The sequence below is a fragment of the Podarcis vaucheri genome (genome assembly GCF_965113315.1).
Source record: "Podarcis vaucheri genome assembly, chromosome: 3".
Classification (NCBI taxonomy): domain Eukaryota; kingdom Metazoa; phylum Chordata; class Lepidosauria; order Squamata; family Lacertidae; genus Podarcis; species Podarcis vaucheri.
The window spans coordinates 112995245-113015730 of record NC_138761.1 but is presented as its reverse complement, the minus strand read 5'-3'; the positions used below and the strand labels follow the sequence as shown (position 1 = coordinate 113015730).

The following is a 20486-nucleotide window of genomic DNA, read 5'->3' as shown; positions in this document are numbered from 1 at the left end:
GACAGCTGCATGTTACATAAAAAGTGGGACTACCCAGGTTATAGTCTTCCAGCACCGCATGGTGCCAGCCCCATGTGGTCTTTGTGGTAAAGTTTGAGGAGATAGTTCAGCAGCACTGCAAAATAGTCTGAATAATCACTGGGGGCATGAACTAGCATGACTTCTTGAAACCTACTGAGACAACCAAGTGGTTCAGTGTACTAAGGGTACACTGTCAGTTTTGTGTGTGTTGCCTTTTCTTTCATGATTTGCATTGCCAGCCAAATTCTGCTAAAAAAAAATGTGTTTTTTACTTTCCACCTCAGAAAAACGTTTGCAGAGACTCCTAGGGTTTTCTTTTAATGGGTAAATTATACTAATTGCCCTATCTTGAGAAGTGCACGAGAATTATTATCCTACTGGGTAAAGAGGATAAATTTGAACAAAATGATCCACCATGTACAATTTGTTTGTTTGTTTGTTTCAACCCTCGCTATAATGTTCCAATATGACTGTGACTCCCAAGGAGTTTTAGCCGTGCTCTCAGAATAAAGGGGCAGCAGTAACAAAGTCTCCCATGCTATTCTGAACAGAGCAGAGAAATCTCTTCCTCAATTAGCGCAAAACTGTTAGCAGTTGCCATGTGCCTTTGGATTGCCTAGTACAGCTACTATGGGCATGTTCACTGGTGCTCAAGGTTCAACATCTATCCTCAGTTATTTTATGCTAACTTTTCAATGTGGAAATGTAAGATATACAGTAGATGTACACAGATGAGGCATAAAGGTAAAGGGACCCCTGACCATTAGGTCCAGTCGTGGCTGACTCTGGGGTTGCGGCGCTCATCTCGCTTTATTGGCCGAGGGAGCCGGCGTACAGCTTCTGGGTTATGTGGCCAGCATGACTAAGCCGCTTCTGGCGAACCAGAGCAGTGCATGGAAATGCCGTTTACATTCCCACCAGAGCAGTACCTATTTATCTACTTGCACTTTGACGTGCTTTCGAACTGCTAGATTGGCAGGAGCAGGGACCGAGCAACGGGAGCTCACCCCGTTGCGGGGATTCGAACCACCGACGTTCTGATCGGCAAGTCCTAGGCCCTGTGGTTTAGATGAGGCATACCCAGTCGTTTTTCCAGGTCCTGGAGCAATAAGCCTTTTGAGGACCCACCTGCACTCCAGCATGATGCAGTCTGAGATACAGGCTTACCACGCCAATAACCTGACTTTAGTCTCAAGTCAGTTTCATTTGCTCCTTCTTCCCATTGCAGATAGTGTTACGAATTTTGAAACCTTTGTGCAGCTGTTCATTGCATTTCAATTGTCTGCATTGCTCAGGGTGAGGCATCCCCTCAGAAGCAAATGCAGATATGTTCACAACAATGCATGTACTTTGTAAGATATGCAATTTCCTATTGTGAGCAGTGGTGCATTTTGGTAAATGTTGACTCTGGACTTAATGGGGAATGTTGAGGGGCAGTTCAGATACTAATGTGTTTCGGAAAGAGGTGAGCCATCCCTGATACATTTGAGTTCCTCCTGCTCATTCTGCTGAGTGGACCTGGACTTGGGTGGGATTCAAATAATGTGTCTTGTCAGTAGAGACCTGGCCTGTAGCTCAGTTGGTAGAGCGCAAGGTTCTTAATCTCAGGGTTGTAGGTTCGCATCCCAAGTTGGGCAAAAGATTCCTGTATTTCAGGTGGTTGAACGAGATTACCCTTGTGGTCCCTTTCAGCTCCATAGCACTGTGCTCTGTGGGAGGTAAAGGTAAAGGACCCCTGGATGGTTAAGTCCAGTCAAAGGCAACTATGGAGTTGCGGCACTCAACTCACTTTCAGGCCAAGGGAGGTAGTGTTTGTCCACAGACAGTCATGTGGCCAGCATGATTAAACTGCTTCTGGCACAATGGAACACCGTGACGGAAACCAGAGCGCATGGAAATGCTGTTTACCTTCCCGCTTCAGCAGTACCTATTTATCTACTTGCACTGGTGTGCTTTTAAACTGCTAGGTTGGCAGGAGCTGGGACAGAGCAATGGGAGCTCACCCCGTCACAGGGATTCGAGCTGCTGACCTGATTGGCAAGCGCAGGAGGTTTAGTGGTTTAGACGACAGCACCACCCGCATCCTGTAGGAGGACTTCCCCATGCACAATGGGGCTTTCTCTCCTTCCCACCCTCACAATTGGCTCAGAGTAGGATGGGGTGTCAGGATAACCCCTGGAACAATGGGGGTGTGTTTAAAGGCGGGGGATCATCTCATTCAGCAAACCAAAATGCTTGCACTGATGGAATGATCAGAAGAGTGTGATATTGAATTCATCCCATTATTTTCTCTTGGATTTGTTCGTGATTTCTGATTTGGAAGGCATTAAAACAAGCAGTGGCCAAGTGAGTCTTGGATCGTAAGATGCATGCAAACAAACAAACAAACAAAAACCTAAAGCAATGGAGAGGAAAATAAAAGAAGTTGGAGTTTTCAGAAGTATGTGCTTATTCTTCTCTTCTCACCTCTTTTTGTGAAGCCAGTTCTGAGGGTTAATAGGTTAATAGAAAAGGGTAGTGCACTGCATTTGAAAGAACTCTTCGCCTGGCCTGCTGACAACAAATGCATGTAAAAATAAATCATTGCCTGAGCTTTTAATAAACTATACTACTTGTTTTGTTTTCTGTTCTGTAGAAACAAGGCAATTTAGTTAGAACAAGACTGACTTAGCCACCAGTCAAGACATTACAGGGCTTCAGAAAGTCATGTGGGATGTGTAAGAGAAGTTCAGTGTCGCTATGAAACCAGATTTGTAAACCATGATTAGGCTTTTGGGGTCCCCTGAGAATTGTGGCTCTCAATAGTAATAATAATAATAATAATAATAATAATAATAATAATAATAATTATACCCTGCCCTCCCTGGCCAGAGCCGGGCTCAGGGCGGCTAACACTGGTAAAATTACAATAAAAACATAATATGGGGGAAAACCCCAATTTAAAATACAGGTTAAAGTACAATTTAAAATGCAGCCTCATTTTAAAAGTAGCCCGTAGATCAAAACCATAAGGGGAGGGAAACATAAGGGTCAGACTGAGTCCAAACCAAAGGCCAGTCGGTGATAGAATCAGTGAAGGAACGGTATTGTCCTTCCATTGCTGGATACAGGTTGTTTAATATGAACTTATGAACCAGGTGGACTGAAGATCTATGTAAGGGGGGAAAGTTAGGATTCAGTACTACTATAGCTACATTTGTGAGTTGTGAGTTACCTCCACTTGGAGATAAAATAAGACACATGGACACAAGTATTTAGGTTCATGGGCTAAAAAAGGCCACTACTTTATTGGTTACAGATTGCGAGTGGTATTGGCTTAGGCATTGGATCGAACAGACTATACTTGACTCCTGCCCGCTCTGCTGGGAGTCACGCAAGCGTTAACAACCTGTAGGGCAGGGGTCTGCAACCCGCGGCTCCGGAGCCGCATGTGGCTCTTTTACACCTTTGCCGCGGCTCCGGGGTGGATACTAGCGAGGGGAGGAGGCGCATTGTGCGCCCCGACACTCCCCACTGTGGTGGGCGCTGTACTGGCTGTGACGTCGCATGGGGGCGGTGCATGCGTTAGTCACGCACCGTCCCGACGTCACCTTCCCACCTGCCCGCCTGCTACATTGTAAGTGGCATGTACGCTGGTCACTGCATTGAAAGGGGGGCATGTACGCTGGTCACTGTTTTGAAGGGGAGTGAAGAATACGCACACACAAAAAGGTAACTTGTTAATTTAACGTTTATTTCTATGAGGAGGAGTAATTCTGAGGGGTCAAACAAAGAAATAATAAAAAAGTGAGAAAAAAGTTATTTTTATGATGACGAGTTTTGCGGCTCCCACATTTTTTTTTTACTTCAGAAACGGGTCCAAGTGGCTCTTTTTGTCTTAAAGGTTGCAGACCCCTGCTGTAGGGTGAGCTTGTTGATGCAAATCAACTGGAAACTTTCCCCTAGAGTCACTGGGGTCATGCCATGGCCCTAGCCACCACCTGGGCATCGGACAAGAACCACGACTGCCATATTCCTTTAACGGAATACCCTTCAAGGGAAGGGATAGGTGATGGCCGCAACCTCCCCTCCAACATACAACACATTTTCCAATGCCTAACTGCCAAGCCTTACAAAGTTGCAATGATTTGCTATGAGGTAGGGGTGAGCTCCTGTTGCTCAGTCCCTGCTCCTGCCAACCTAGCAGTTCAAAAGCACGTCAAAGTGCAAGTAGATAAATAGATACCGCTCCGGCGGGAAGGTAAACGGCATTTCCGTGCGCTGCTCTGGTTCGCCAGAAGTGGATTAGTCATGCTGGCCACATGACCCAGAAGCTGTACGCCAGCTCCCTCGGCCAATAAAGCGAGATGAGCGCCGCAACCCCAGAGTCGGCCATGACTGGACCTAATGGTCAGGGGTTCCTTTACCTTTACCTAGGCAAAAGCCAAGTGGCTGGTGCCAATCTGCCAAGTGGAAAAAATTCCCACCAGGCCCCTTGGACAACCAAGGCAACCAACCGAAGTCCATAGCAAGGTCAGGAGCAAAACGTAGAGGGAGGGAGGGAGGGAGGGAGGGAGGGTGATATGAGGAACAAGAAGGGGGAGCTGTTGAGCCTGCAGCCATGTTAAATGGCAAAACCACGCCCCCCCAGCCGGATTGGCCGGCTGGGGGGGCGTGGTGCGGGCACAGGGCTCAATGGTGCAGGGACTTGGTCACGCCCCCCTCCCCGTGAGTGTGGGAAGCTGTTATCGCTCACAACACCTCCCCTCCGTTAAGAGTAGAAGAGTAATGTAGAATGCAATGCTGCTTTGACACACACATTGATTCTTAGCACATTTCAAACAGCAATGCCACATTTATTTTTATGTAATCTACTTATACTGTCAACACTATTTTGTTTTTAAAAAATACAACTCCAAAGAATAATTCATTGGTGATTGAGTTACATGTGAAAGGATATAAGAATTAAGTGGTTGTTGAAATTAGCCAAGAATGCCCACCCAGAGCACTGTGTAGGCAATCTCCCCCCCCCCCCGTGATGATCTTCTTTTAGTAATGGTTGTTCCAGGGTGTTGAATGTGTAGAAAAAATGATTGTAATGTTGCACGTAAACCATTTCACCATTAAAGTAACCATTACTGCTTTCTTATTTTACATGATGCCCATTCTGGGCCTTTTTCTAATCAATGTAATCGTAAATGCCGCAAACCATGCAGGTAATTTAGAACATGGTAGTGGAAACCGTCCCCAATCATTATCCAGCTCATGGGATGGGTTTAAATAGAGGATATATTAATTGCATTTTATCCCTATAGGTGCCCACATGTGTGGGTTGAACAGAGTTTAAAACTCCTATCCTTAGCAGCAAAATAGGAGTATTGAACTATTCTTTCTTTTTGTCATTATTAAAGTACAGGCAGACACTTTAATGACTTTCAATGCACTTACTTACAGGATCCCAAACTACGTGAACATCTGGATGCAGGAAACATAGGAGGACGACTGGAAGGCCGAATGCTCACAATCGTGTATGGCCCTGACCTGGTCAATATTTCATACTTGAACTTAGTAGCAGCTCAGGACGAAATCGCAAAGGTATGACCATGCGAATGATGCAATGCCATAACTGGGAAAGGGAAATGGGGCTGTTAGTAGGAAATATATAGGAACATGTATAAGATGGATCAATTTTATTTCAGAGAAACAGTGTCATGTACAATACTCTTCCTGCTGTCATTGGCAGTTCCCTTTCTGAGCATGTTGTATAAAGCATTTTCTTGTCCCCCAAGCATTTTCTTGTCCTCCAAACATTTTTAAATGATTCATAAAGCATCTAATACAGTGGTATCTTGGTTCTCGAAAGTAATCCATTCCGGACAACCGTTTGACTTCCGAAATGTTAGAAAACCGAGGCGCAAAGGTCTGGCTGCAAGTTCAATTGAGAAAATGGAAAAAAACACACAGTGGAAGCCGTTTGACTTCTGAGGCGCATTCGAAAACGGAAGAATTTACTTCTGGGTTTTTGGCGTTCGGAAACTGAAATATTTGGCTTCCGAGACGCTAAAAAACCGAGATACCACTGTAAATCTTAGTTCGCCATCCATTTTATTATGGGCGAGTTGTAATTCTGAGGAAGTGTCTTAAGGCAAGCTGTCAAGTATGTTTTGGAAATAAGAAATGGCCATGCTGTTTTAAACCTGTATAGGACAACTTGAACATTTGGTCTTGATCTAGAACTACAAACAAAGGCATCAGGATGGATCTTGTGCCCAGGGGTGTTGCTAGGACCTTAAAAGAAATGCAGCAGAATGTCCCACCTGTTTCCTGAACCCTGCCACTACATGCACTGTATTCAAAGAGAGTTAGTTGTATTTAACTTGTGTTGATACCTTTAACCAAAGCTGGACTATCTGGTCTCACAGATGTTAACAGGAGTTGGGGGCTTTTTAGGGGACAAAGGTGAGTTGAGGGCGGGGGGTGGGACATGATAGAGATGCATAAAATAATGCACAGTGTGACAAGGAAGAGGTTTACCTGCCACTCTCATAGCACTAACTCTGGGCTCATCCATTGAAGTTGCATGGTGGGTAAGACCAGTAAGCACATTTCCACACACAGAAAATTTTTGTAGAAACAAATTATAATGATAATAATAATAATTTATTATTTATACCCTGTCCATCTGGCTGGATTTCCCCAGCCACTCTGGGCGGCTTCCAACTGAATATTAAAAACATTAGACATTAAAAACTTCTCTAAAGAGGGCTGCCTTCAGTTGTCTTTTAAAAGTAAAATAGTTGTTTATTGCCGTGACATTTGCTGGGAGGGCGTTCCACAGGGCAGGCGCCACTACCGAGATGGCCCCTGCCTGGTTCCCTGTAACCTTACTTCTCGCAGTGAGGGAACCGCCAGAAGGCCCTCGGCGCTGGATCTCATTGTCCGGGCTGAACGATGGGGGTGGAGACGCTCCTTCAGGTATACAGGACCGAGGCCGTATTATGTTTAATACATGCAAAATGATAAACAAATAGATTAGTTCAGGAGTTGCGGTGTGGTTCTACCACCAAACAAACTTAATTCATACTTAGTTCACCTAATAGTTATTGGAACTACTTTCAACTGTAGTTCAGAGATTTTTGAACTAGTTCAGTGCTTTATTCCAAGCACTGGCTGATATTGAGAAATATAAGGCACCTTGAACTCTGACAGATAATTCAGTGAAATTGTGGACAATGAGGTATTTAACCCCCTTAGAATAGCTAGAATTTATAATACCAACAAATATAATTGTCGGAAATATGGCGAGGTTAGAGTGGATTTCAATCACTGTGGGTGGAATTGCCCTGAAGCAACAGCAGTATATCTATCCATCTATCGGCAAGAAATATCTTATCATAAGAATCTTTTCGAAATACCTTGTTCAGCTAGACCCAAAAATATTTCTCTTAACATATCTGAAAGACAGGGAGAAACTGTTATATAATATGATTCTAGCAGCAAGAATCTTATATGCAAAATATCAAACCAAAGTATAAACTAAACTTTTTTAAAAATAGAATAAAAATTGTGAATATAATTCAAACCTTTCCCCATACTAATTCTAATGATAATTGGAATTAAAACAGTATATTTATACAGTGGTACCTTGGTTTTCAGAGACGCGGGTGGCGCTGTGGGTTAAACAACAGAGCCTAGGATTTGCCGATCAGAAGGTTGGTGGTTCAAATCCCCGCGACGGGGTGAGCTCCCATTGTTCTGTCCCTGCTCCTGCCCACCTAGCAGTTCGAAAGCACGTCAAAGTGCAAGTAGATAAATAGGTACCACTCCAGCGGGAAGGTAAATGGCGTTTCCGTGTGCTGCTCTGGTTCGCGAGAAGCGGCTTAGTCATGCTGGCCACATGACCCGGAAGCTGTACGCCGGCTCCCTTGGCCAGTAAAGCGAGATGAGCGCTGCAACCCCAGAGTCGGCCACGACTGGACCTAATGGTCAGGGGTCCCTTTACCTTTACCTTGGTTTTCGAGTGTCTCGAAAGCCGAATGTTTCAGAACCCAAACACCAAAAACCCAGAAGTAATTGCTTTCGTTTGTGAATGTGCCTCTTAAGTCGAACTACTTCCACTGCGGTTTTTTCTCCATTGACTTTGCCAACCACAATTTCCGCCTCGGCTGTCGAACATTTCAGAAGTCAAACAGTCTTCCAGAACGGATTACGTTTGACAACCAAGGTACCACTCTATAAGCTTTCATTTTTATTTCTTTTTCTTCTCTCTGTTTTATTATTGTTGTTATTGTTTGTTTATTAAATTTGTATGCTGCCCTTCATCCATAGATCTCAATATGGTTCACAGCATAAAAATACAGAAACACAAAATACATAATTTTTTTAATTGGCCCATCTCGATTGTTATGTGTTCAGTAAATGACTGCTTAAACTGCTCAGTTATGGTTTGCTGTTATTGTGTCTTTATTGATAGCCTTTACTTTGGCCTTTGGCCTTGTATAAATAAATGTATATATTGTATTTTTTGCTCCATAGGACACCCTTTTTTCTTCCTAAAAAGTAAGGGGAAATGTTTGTGTGTCTAATGGAGTGAATGCATGATCCCTGGAGCCGAATTGCCCAGGAGGCTGCCTGGGAGGGGGGAGGTAAAGACAGCAAACTTACAAAGTGGGGGGAACAGGAAGACTAAAGCCATAAGGAGAGAAATTAGAAGAAAATGAGGAGCAAAAAAACTGCTCCAGCTAAGGAAAAGATACTACACTAAGGCAAACAAGAGGGAAGGGTGTGTTGAAAGGAAACTGCTGATCAGTGGGATCAGAAGAGAGATAAGGGGCACTAGCGGAGGCTGCCTGGGAGGGGGAAGGTAAAAGCCCATGGATCCTCAGGATTTTTGCATTGGGTCACCCCAAATTCACCATCAGATCACATGTCTGTGGTCACATCATGAACCACAAAAATCATACATCTACTGTTTTGTTCAGAATATTTTTTTTTCTTGTTTTCCTCCTTTAAAAACTAGGTGCATCTTATGGTCAGGTGCATCTTGTGGAGCGAAAAATACGGTATATTCAAATGCTTCACCCAAGACAATAGGTCACTTTTAGTTTCCCTCAACACTTCCTTTGCTTTAGAAGCCTGATCTAATTAATTGGGAGGGGGGGAAAGCACCATTTAATAATACGGTATAATAGTAAAAAAAGAGACAACCCTTGCTATTAACTAACTCATTCTTATGCATTCAGCTCCATCATAATTTCAGGCGTAGTCACATGAATTTAGGTGAATAAATAGGGCCCCCCAAAGCGGTTGTGTACAGGGCTGCAGGGACATAAATCTGCCACCGCGAGACTGTTCTCTGACGCAGTGTGGGAGGCGGAGGTAAATATGGAAGGATTTTGCCTGCTTAGCTGTTGCTGCACTTTCTGAGTGATTTCTAGCTGTAGATAAAGAAACAGATGTAAAATCAGCTGTGTAACAAATTGAGGTATTTCTCTCCCATGGTGAACAAGAAGCTTGCCCTCTGTGCATGTTTTACAATTCTGGCTATCTTCTCCTCTCAGCCTTCCCCTTGGAAACTTATATGCGTGAGGATTCATAAGTGAATTTTGTTTCTTTGCTGTTAGCTAGGTGCCCTGCAATTGGCCCATTCGCTTTGCTCTTTGCTTCTACTCATAAATCAGGCATTTTTGTAAAGCGATGATATCCCTGATGGTAATTGTTTATTGCAGGCTCTTGTTGATTTTAAGCTGTTTGTAGTGAGCAACTACAGGTTCTTTTGCAGCATGGCAAATAATGAGGTTTGCACAGACAGAACTGTTTGAAAAGCACTTTGAGGAAAAACTTCAAACCATTATTTCCTTGCGGTTTGCTTCTGGAGTTCAGGCTGTTAATAATTTACTTCAGAGCACAATCCATTCCCGAGCCTTTCACTGGTCATTTTATTGAGAGTTCTCTGCTCACTTTCTAGGCTTAAGTTAAAATTAATGAGTTGGTGAGCCTTGAAGCTATGGCCTTTTATTGCACAGCACAAAAAGTTAGAGAATTAAGATAATGCACTTTTGCTTCTTAGAAAGGAATTTTAACAGAACGTTTAGGCAGATGGAGGGTTTTGTCATTTGTAAAAGTCGCCTATCTGCCATTTCAAGATTGGCCTAGGATTGCATTATCCTAACTTGGTAATTAGAAAATAACAGGTAGGACTTGCTGCAACAAAATATTGCCGTTGCGTGTCGAGGTCCCCAGGGCCACCCCAGTAACTCACACATCACACAGAATTTTTGTTTAAGATTTTTGGCATAATTTTGGCCACACAACTTTATTGAAATACAAATTTGTGAGTGGTTGCTTATAATAATAATAATAATAATAATTTATTATTTATAGGCATTGGCTTAGGCATTGGTTGTGACTATCTGCCCCACCATGGGGGACAGACTGACATTCCGCACGATGCGAAAGTCAGAATAGGGGAATACACTTAGGGGTAACGCGGAACAGCCCTCACCCCAAATGCAACCAGGAGCTCATTGCTATGGCCCGAGCCCCCTTGACAGAGTGGACAAGCAATAGTTAGCCCCCGATTCCTTTAACGGAATCCCTTGCAGCAGCAGCATTAGAGGGGCAGGCACCCAACCTACCAAGGGCAGGCACTCAACCACTTCCCCTCAACCAAACAAACCATAAACCAATGCCTAACCGCAACCTTACAAGTTGTGATAATTTGCAACGCAGTCGGCAAAAACCAAATGGCCCCAGCCAATCAGCCAGATGGACAAAATTCCTACCAGGCCCCTTCCCCAAGAGCAGACAACCCCATGACAGGCATAGCAAGGTCAAAGCGAACAACCCTAATTCTAGGGAGGGGGAGGATGGGCAATCCGATGCACGGTCGAAAAGAGGAAGCCCTAGCCTCGTGCAAGGAGTTTTAGCATTTCTGGCTGTCAATCAACAAATGGCAACATTAACTTCTTCCCAACAACAAGGGAAGCCCCAATCGCATCAGTGGCCAACGAACAATTAGCCCGCTCCCAACTTTGGAGTGTCCTGGCAGCCCCCACCGCAACACGTGCTCTCCATGAAGCAGAACACGCTTTGTATCCCTAGTGTGGTTTAATTATCTGAGCCAGTGGATAAAGAGGTTGAGTTGGTGCAAAGGCCGAGATGGACTGAACAGACCTTAAAAATAACAGATGTGCCCAACAGTGTGATACGTTTGACTCAAGAATAAAAATTTGGAACTGAAACTATTTCAGTGCTAATTTTTTATTAGAACCCCTCTGGAACACAGTGGCCTGAAACACCAACTTCTGAACTAACTGAAACAGCCAAATTCACAAGTTATGTTGGACGATAAATCAGGTCTTTAATAAATAGAGGAGGCGTGTAGTGGTGATAGGGGATTCCCTACTGAGGGGAACAGAAGCAGTGATCTGTGGGCCTGACAAGATGTCTCGGGAAGTGTGCTGTCTCCCCGGGGCTAAGATCCAAGATGTAACTGAACGACTGCAAGGAATCATAAAACCCACTGACAAATACCCCTTCCTCTTGGTTCATGTGGGAACCAATGACACTGCAAGCAATAGCCTCCAGAAGATCAAAAGAGACTACGAGGCTCTCGGCAGGAAATTGAAGCAACTAAATGCACAAATTGTCATCTCATCTGTCCTCCCAGTTGAACGACATGGCCCAGGGAGAGAGGGGGAAATAGTGGAAGTGAACAGCTGGCTCCGCAAATGGTGTAAACAGGAACGGTTTGGATTCTTAGATCACGGACTGCAGTTTCTTGAAGATGGACTTCTGGCAAGTGATGGGCTGCACCTCACAACGGTTGGGAGAAATGTTTTTGCCAAAAATCTCAGAAACCTCATCAGGAGGGCTTTAAACTGACTAATGTGGGGGAGGGAGACAGTGCTCCTGAAGGTAGGAGTCTATCAATTAATGAAGATGATCATCCAAATGTCATAGACCAAATGGAGCAAACAGCACGCGGACCTAGTGGTGGGAGGAAAAAATCCTTAAATAAGAGACACGGGGGAATGATTAATGGACTTCAATGTCTGTACACTAATGCGCAAAGCATGGGAAATAAACAAGATGAGCTTGAGCTCTTGGTACAGCAAACTAAATATGACATAATAGGCATCACTGAAACCTGGTGGGATAAGTCCCACGATTGGAATGTAATAATGGGGGGATACAATCTATTTCAGAGAAACAGACCAGACAAGAAAGGAGGAGGAGTGGCGTTATATGTCAGGGATGTGTATACCTGTGAAGAGATCCAAGATTTAGATCCTCAAAGCCAAAGTGAGAGCATTTGGGTCAAAATTAAGGGAGAGAAGAATAACAGAGACCTCATTGTGGGAGTTTACTATAGATCCCCAAGCCAAACGGAGGACATAGATGATGCCTTCCTGGAACAGATGGCCAAGCATGCAAAAGGAAGGGAGATAGTAGTAATGGGGGACTTCAATTACCCGGATATTTGTTGGACGTCAAACTCAGCCAAGAGCATAAGGTCAAACAGATTCCTCACTGGCCTTGCAGACAACTTCATTGTCCAGAAAGTGGGAGAAGCAACAAGAGGAACAGCCATTTTAGATCTGGTCCTAACCAATGTTGATGACCTGGTTAGTGGGATAGAAGTGGAAGGATCAATAGGCGCGAGTGATCATGCTCTTCTGAAGTTTACTATACAGCGGAAAGGAGCAGCCAAGCATACTAGGACTCAATTTCTTGACTTTAAGAAAGCCGACTTCATAAAACTTAGGGAAGTGCTGGGTGAGATCCCATGGACAACAATACTAAAAGGAAAGGGAGTTCATGATGGCTGGGAGTTTGTTAAGAGGGAGATACTAAAAGCACAACGTCAGGCAATACCAATGAGACGGAAACATGGAAGGTGCCTAAAGAAGCCAGGGTGGCTATCTAAAGAACTTTTAACTGAATTAAGATTAAAAAAGGATGTGTACAAAAAATGGAAAAGGGGGGAAACCACCAAAGAGGAATTCAAACAAATAGCCAGCACGTGTAGACACAAAGTCAGAAAAGCTAAAGCACAGAATGAACTCAGGCTTGCTAGAGAGGTTAAAAGCAACAAAAAAGGCTTTTATGGGTATGTTCATAGCAAAAGGAAGAACAAAGAAACAATGGGGTCACTCAGGGGAGAAGATGGTGAAATGCAAACAGGGGACACAGAAAGGGCTGAACTACTCAATGCCTTCTTTGCCTCAGTCTTCTCCGATAAAGAAAACAATGCCCGACCTGAAGAATTTGGAGCAAATGATTCAGCAAAGGAAACACAGCCCAGAATAACTAAGGAGATAGTACAAGAATATTTGGCTAGTTTAGATGTATTCAAGTCTCCAGGGCCAGATGAACTGCATCCAAGAGTATTAAAAGAACTGGCAGATGTGATCTCAGAACCACTGGCAGTCATCTTTGAGAATTCCTGGAGAACAGGCGAAGTCCTGGCAGACTGGAGGAGGGCAAATGTTGTCCCTATTTTCAAAAAGGGGAAAAGAGAGGACCCAAATAATTACCGCCCAGTCAGTCTGACATCAATAGCAGGGAAGATTCTGGAGCAGATCATTAAGCAAACAGTCTGTGAGCACCTAGAAAGGAATGCTGTGATCACCAATAGTCAGCATGGATTTCTGAAAAATAAGTCATGTCAGACTAACCTGATCTCGTTTTTTGACAGAATTACAAGCCTGGTAGATGAAGGGAACGCAGTGGATGTAGCCTACCTTGATTTCAGCAAGGCATTTGACAAGGTGCCCCATGATATTCTTGAAAAGAAGCTGGTAAAATGCGGTCTTGACTATGCTACCACTCAGTGGATTTGTAACTGGCTGACTGACCGAACCCAAAGGGTGCTCATCAATGGTTCCTCTTCATCCTGGAGAAGAGTGACTAGTGGGGTGCCACAGGGTTCTGTCTTGGGCCCGGTCTTATTCAACATCTTTATCAACGACTTGGATGATGGACTCAAGGGCATCCTGATCAAATTTGCAGATGACACCAAACTGGGAGGGGGTGGCTAACACCCCAGAGGACAGGATTACACTTCAAAACGACCTTGACAGATTAGAGAACTGGGCAAAAATAAACAAGATGAATTTTAACAGGGAGAAATGTAAAGTATTGCACTTGGCCAAAAAAATGAGAGGCACAAATACAAGATGGGTGACACCTGGCTTGAGAGCAGTACATGTGAAAAGGATCTAGGAGTCTTGGTTGACCACAAACTTGACATGAGCCAACAGTGTGACGCGGCAGCTAAAAAAGCCAATGCAATTCTGGGCTGCATCAATAGGAGTATAGCATCTAGATCAAGGGAAGTAATAGTGCCACTGTATTCTGCTCTGGTCAGACCTCACCTGGAGTACTGTGTCCAGTTCTGGGCACCACAATTCAAGAAGGACACTGACAAACTGGAACGTGTCCAGAGGAGGGCAACCAAAATGGTCAAAGGCCTGGAAACGATGCCTTATGAGGAACGGCTAAGGGAGCTGGGCATGTTTAGCCTGGAGAAGAGGAGGTTAAGGGGTGATATGATAGCCATGTTCAAATATATAAAAGGATGTCACATGGAGGAGGGAGAAAGGTTGTTTTCTGCTGCTCCGGAGAAGCGGACACGGAGCAATGGATCCAAACTACAAGAAAGAAGATTCCACCTAAACATTAGGAAGAACTTCCTGACAGTGAGAGCTGTTCGACAGTGGAATTTGCTGCCAAGGAGTGTGGTGGAGTCTCCTACTTTGGAGGTCTTTAAGCAGAGGCTTGACAACCATATGTCAGGAGTGCTCTGATGGTGTTTCCTGCTTGGCAGGGGGTTGGACTCGATGGCCCTTGTGGTCTCTTCCAACTCTATGATTCTATGATTCTATGATTCTATGAAATAATATTACAGGGAAAGTGTCCAAAACACAAATTTCTGAGTTTGTCAAACCAACCAATTTCACAAGTCAAACTGGACTAGATGGGATTGATAATAGTAAGCAAAAAGCATCCACAGAAACACATTGCAATTTCTGTTCTGGACTACTAACAGTACTCTCAAAAAACTGCCCTGTGCACCAATCTCCAAATTAGCAAAACCAACCAAATTCACAAGAAACTCAAAAACTAGCAGGGATTGGTTTGGCGAGCCACAAGAGGTTCACAGAAACCACACCTCAATGCTGTTGTTCTGAGCCATAAACAGATTTTCCAGGGTGGGGGGAACCACAGCCTTCGAACAGAGATGGATTTGTTGTTGTTGTTGTTGTTGTTGTTGTTGTTTAGTCGTTTAGTCGTGTCCAACTCTTTGTGACCTCATGGACCAGAGCACGCCAGGCACTCCTGTCTTCCACTGCCTCCCACAGTTTGGTCAAACTCATGCTGGTAGCTTCGAGAACACTGCCATCTCGTTCTCTGTCGTCACCTTCTCCTTGTGCCCTCAATCTTTCCCAACATCAGGGTCTTTTCCAGGGAGTCTTCTCTTCTCATGAGGTGGACAAAGTATTGGAGTCTCAGCTTCAGGATCTGTCCTTCCAGTGAGCACTCAGGGCTGATTTCCTTAAGAATGGAGAGGTTTGATCTTCTTGCAGTCCATGGGACTCTCAAGAGTCTCCTCCAGCACAATAATTCAAAAGCATCAATTCTTCGATGATCAGCCTTCTTTATGGTCCAGCTCTCACTTCCATACATCACTACTGGGAAAACCATAGCTTTAACTATACGGACCTTTGTCGGCAAGGTGATGTCTCTGCTTTTTAAGAGATGGATTTAGGAGAGTGCAACTGGTGGGACGTGTGTGTGTTGTGGCCTGTTGGTGTAATGGTGGTGACACTTGCCCTTCTTTTGATAGAATTTGCTTTGTTGGGAGCGGGGACAAAATGGGGGGTTGAGGAGGGTCAGCTGGAGGGAAGTGAGAAATGTCTCTCCCCCCCCCTCTGAGTAACGGTGGAGGGTATGCCAGGTGTCACCTCCCAACATAAAACTTTGTGATACTCTGCCCAACCTATGCAAGGCTTGAAAGACGCAAAGACTTTCTTCCCCCTGCTTTGATGGAGATCAGCAAGAGACAATTTTCTGTGCTTCCTTCAATCCTGAATAGAAGGGCTGTGATGATAAATGGCAGCTTCATGGACAATGGGCAGAATGAGCCTGTGTTGAACCCTCATGTTGCCAGTGTTCCATAACTATTATGTGAACAGCACCCCTTCCTGTTTTGAGAGGGTTTTGCCTGTTTGGGGGAGTTAGCTGCTTTTTTTTTTTTTTTTTTACTTGTTTATTTGCTTGTGGGTGGTCTTGTTTTGGCTCCAATCTGATCAGCACTGACCACCCAAGTACAGCATTAGATATAGTGATTGGGACTGTTATAAAACTACAAACTTGGTTGGGAGAACGTAAGTTTACATCGGACAAGAAATTTTGTCCCCATCCTCACCAAAAGCACCGATCTTGTTCTATGCTCATTTTGTGCATATCTCTCCATGTCTAGTGGAAACCTCTCTTCTCTTCTCATCATCTCCTACTGTGGTGTTTTCAAACAATTCAGTTTTGCAAATCTTCTGTGCTTTGCCTTAAAAAATGCTGTTTTCTCTTTTGTAGCTGTTTTCATGGCCCTTTAATTTGATAGTTCTAACAGCAGAAGTTGCCTGCCTTTGAACTTCCATTAGCCAAACTAATGATGAACCTTTTGGTCCTAATGATTCAAACACTTAAGGAGGAGAAAATATTCGGTCCTGGGCATTATTTGTCTTCAGCTTTCTTTTGCTTTGTAGAAATTCTTTGAGCCATCCTACACTTCCCTGCTTTTGTTGTTAAATTCTTGTTTTCTTCTTTCTGGGAGTCAGTGCATAAGCAGCAATAGTAGTGTTGCTTGCAGCCAAGCACAGTGCTCAGTATTTCCCCAACATAAGCAGAATCTTTGCTCTCAATCTTTATTACCTGGATAGTAAAATCTCCATCCAGCTATTAGATTATTCTGTCCCAAACAACTTTGGGGAAGCATACTTTGGGATGCTCCAGACTGAGATCTAGCCATTTCAGATGATAATGCACAGTGCAAATCACAGTGCAAAGTAGATTAAGGGTTTTTTGTGGGGCATTTTTAATAAAAAAAACACAACTTGTTTTGCCAACAGAACATAAATGCCAAGTAAAATATACTTGTTGTTTTTAATTGGTACTTTCAACAATATATCCAAACTGTTTTTGTTTTTTGTTTTGTTTTTTGCAGCTCATAATCTCAGTATTTGAAAATTGTCAGTATGATTATCACCCCTCTTGGTCTTTTCACATGATGCACATATTCTACACACCTTTAATAGTTCTAATCTCCTTTCTTAATATGAGTTTCTTGCAGAAGGTGGATTTCTGACCCCACCCCCACTTCCTCCTTTTATTTGGAGAATTAAACATTTTAACACTAAGTGGTATATTTTTAGTGAATCTAACAATTATTAAACGTGTAAAGGATGAACAATGATCATCTTACTTCTGAATTTCTCTGTTCCTCTTTTAATGGGTTTTCTTAATAGATGTGAATGAATATGTTTCCGTATTCCGTTTGTATCCCTTCATCTCCTATAGACACATTTTCAAATGCACTCCCCTGCCTCCGAGTTCAAAAGAATTGTTTAATGCAGAGAGAATGTACACCTCAACTTGTCTTTTAGCTCTAAAATTCTGTTTCTTGCTCTTGTTCCTTATTGTTCTCTCTTTCTGGTTTACAGTGGTGCCTCGCAAGACGAAATTAATTCGTTCCGTGAGTTTTTTCGTCTAGCGAATTTTTCTTCTTGCGAAGCACGAAATCCCATAGGAATGCATTAAAATTCAATTAATGTGTTCCTATGGTCAAAAAAAGTCCAAACAAAGCCAAATTTGGTACAACAAGAGTTTATTAAGTGCTCTTTAAAGTCGCACATACTGTAAAGAGCATTTCAAAAATTGAAGGAACAATAAATTAAGTTTCTAAACATGACAGAAAAACATTTAAAAATCAACAAAGTGTACAGTACATTTTCTAAGACTCTGGGGGACAACTCGAAGAAGGTTCCTCTTCCACTCTTTGCTTCTTGCTGAAGAACCCCTCCTCAACTGTTCCCCCAGCCACCCACCACACAGAAATTCAAATCCAGTTTTTTAAAAACAAACAAACAGCAGAGTGGCCTAATGGTCACAGAAAATCATAAAAATGCAGGGGGGGGGGGAACAAGCTTCCAGATTCTTGCAAACCCCTCCCCAACACCAAGTCCTTGAATTCCAAACACCTCAACCCAAAATCCAAAAAAGTTTTAAAAGTTTAACTTACCAAATGGCTGCAAAAGAAGTTTTAGAAAAGCTTCAAAAATCATCAAAGTCTTCAAAAACCTCAGAAAAGGCTACCACACCACGTTCTATGAAGTCAAGTCGCAACTGTATTAACGGTGTTAAAAAAAAGGAAACAAACTTGCAAGACGTTTTTGTTTTTCGTCTTGCGAAGCAAGCCCATAGGGAAATTTGTCTTGCGAAGCAGCTCAAAAAACGCAAAACCCTTTTGTCTAGCGAGTTTTTTGTCTTGCGAGGCATTCGTCCTGCGAGGCACCTCTGTATCTCCAAATCTTTGGTCATTAAACTTTGCTTGGGATCTCAATTTATCAATGCCCCCCTCCGTTTTAAATAATAAACCCTCTGAGTGCTTTTTTATTATTTTCAAGAGCTGGGCAGCCAACGCTCTTCCAGCTCTTGGTCTGAGCAGCACACCTGTGTCTACAGAAACCATATTTGCTGGCTTCAATGGCTGCATTTAACTATAATTATTTTAACATTTAATCTCTCAGCCACTTGGCATTTCTGAACTGCTTTTGCTATGGCTGCTGAAATAAAAATTAATCATGTAATAGCTGCTTCACTACTGAGGAGTGGAAAGGGCATGGTCTGCTTCAGTCATGTGGGGTTTCAAATTAATTTTAGTTAAACTGTTTTATTTATATAATATTTAAAGGTGTGTCCCGCTTTTCTGCACTAAATCGTCAAGGTGGTTAGCAACATTAAAGCCTGCATTCATACTACAGTAAAATATAAGCCCAAAGCAACTGTGTTAAAATTTATAAAATGAGCAAATAAACTAGAACAAAGCCAGAAAGCAGCAGCTCAACTAATGCCATCTATCAAAACAGGAAGCAAAGTCGATCCATGAGGTGAAAGGCCTGTCTAAATAAAAGGACCTTAAAGGCTGTGAGAGAGGCAGCTAGATGAGCATTTCTAAGAAGACTGGGGGAAAAAAATCTGGGAACAGATACCTTAACGGCCTGGCTTGCACATCTCATTAAACCATATTTTAATGAGTCCTATCTAGAATCATAGAATCATAGAGTTGGAAGAGACCACAAGGGCCATCGAGTCCAACCCCCTGCCAAGCAGGAAACACCATCAGAGCACTCCTGACATATGGTTGTCAAGCCTCTGCTTAAAGACCTCCAAAGTAGGAGACTCCACCACACTCCTTGGCAGCAAATTCCACTGTCAAACAGCTCTTACTGTCAGGAAGTTCTTCCTAATGTTTAGGTGGAATCTTCTTTCTTGTAGTTTGGATCCATTGCTCCGTGTCCGCTTCTCCGGAGCAGCAGAAAACAACCTTTCTCCCTCCTCTATGTGACATCCTTTTATATATTTGAACATGGCTATCATATCACCCCTTAACCTCCTCTTCTCCAGGCTAAACATGCCCAGCTCCCTTAGCCGTTCCTCATAAGGCATCGTTTCCAGGCCTTTGACCATTTTGGTTGCCCTCCTCTGGACACGTTCCAGTTTGTCAGTGTCCTTCTTGAATTGTGGTTCCCAGAACTGGACACAGTACTCCAGGTGAGGTCTGACCAGAGCAGAATACAGTGGCACTATTACTTCCCTTGATCTAGATGCTATACTCCTATTGATGCAGCCCAGAATTGCATTGGCTTTTTTAGCTGCCTAGTACTATTGGACTCATTTACTACTATGATGGGACGCAGGTGGTGCAGTGGGTTAAACCACAGAGCCTAGGGCTTGCCGATCAGAAGGTCGGCAGTTCGAATCCCCACAACGGGGTGAGCTCCCATTGCTCGGTCCCTGCTCCTGCCAACCTAGCAGTTCAAAAGCACGTCAAAGTGCAAGTAGATAAATAGGTATTGCTCTGGCTGGAAGGTAAACGGCATTTCCGTGTGCTACTCTGGTTTGCCAGAAGCGGCTTAGTCATGCTGGCCACAGGACCCGGAAGCTGTATGCCGGCTCCCTCGGCCAATAAAACGAGTTGAGCGCCGCAGCCCCAGAGTCGTTCGTGACTGGACCTAAGATCAGGGATCCCTTTACCTTTACCTTACTCATAATTCTATACTTTTAAAGGGGTCAACAAACTTTTTCAGCAGGGGGCTGGTCCACTGTCCCTCAGACCTTCTGGGGGGGTTGTACTATATTTTTTGGGGGGTGGGGAAAATGAACGAATTCCTATGCCCCACAAATAACCCAGAGGTGCATTT

At 43.6% G+C, this 20486-nt stretch overlaps 1 protein-coding gene across 3 annotated transcripts in view; it reads left to right on the top strand.

Moving 5' to 3' along the window:
* PLCB1 (phospholipase C beta 1) overlaps positions 1-20486 on the top strand; it is a 497312-nt gene that overhangs the window by 270010 nt on the left and 206816 nt on the right. For all 3 annotated transcript variants that reach the window (XM_082215463.1, XM_082215464.1, XM_082215462.1), the window contains one exon: positions 5455-5595. In XM_082215463.1, coding sequence (XP_082071589.1) covers positions 5455-5595 — 141 coding nt within the window. The remainder of the gene's footprint in view (positions 1-5454; positions 5596-20486) is intronic.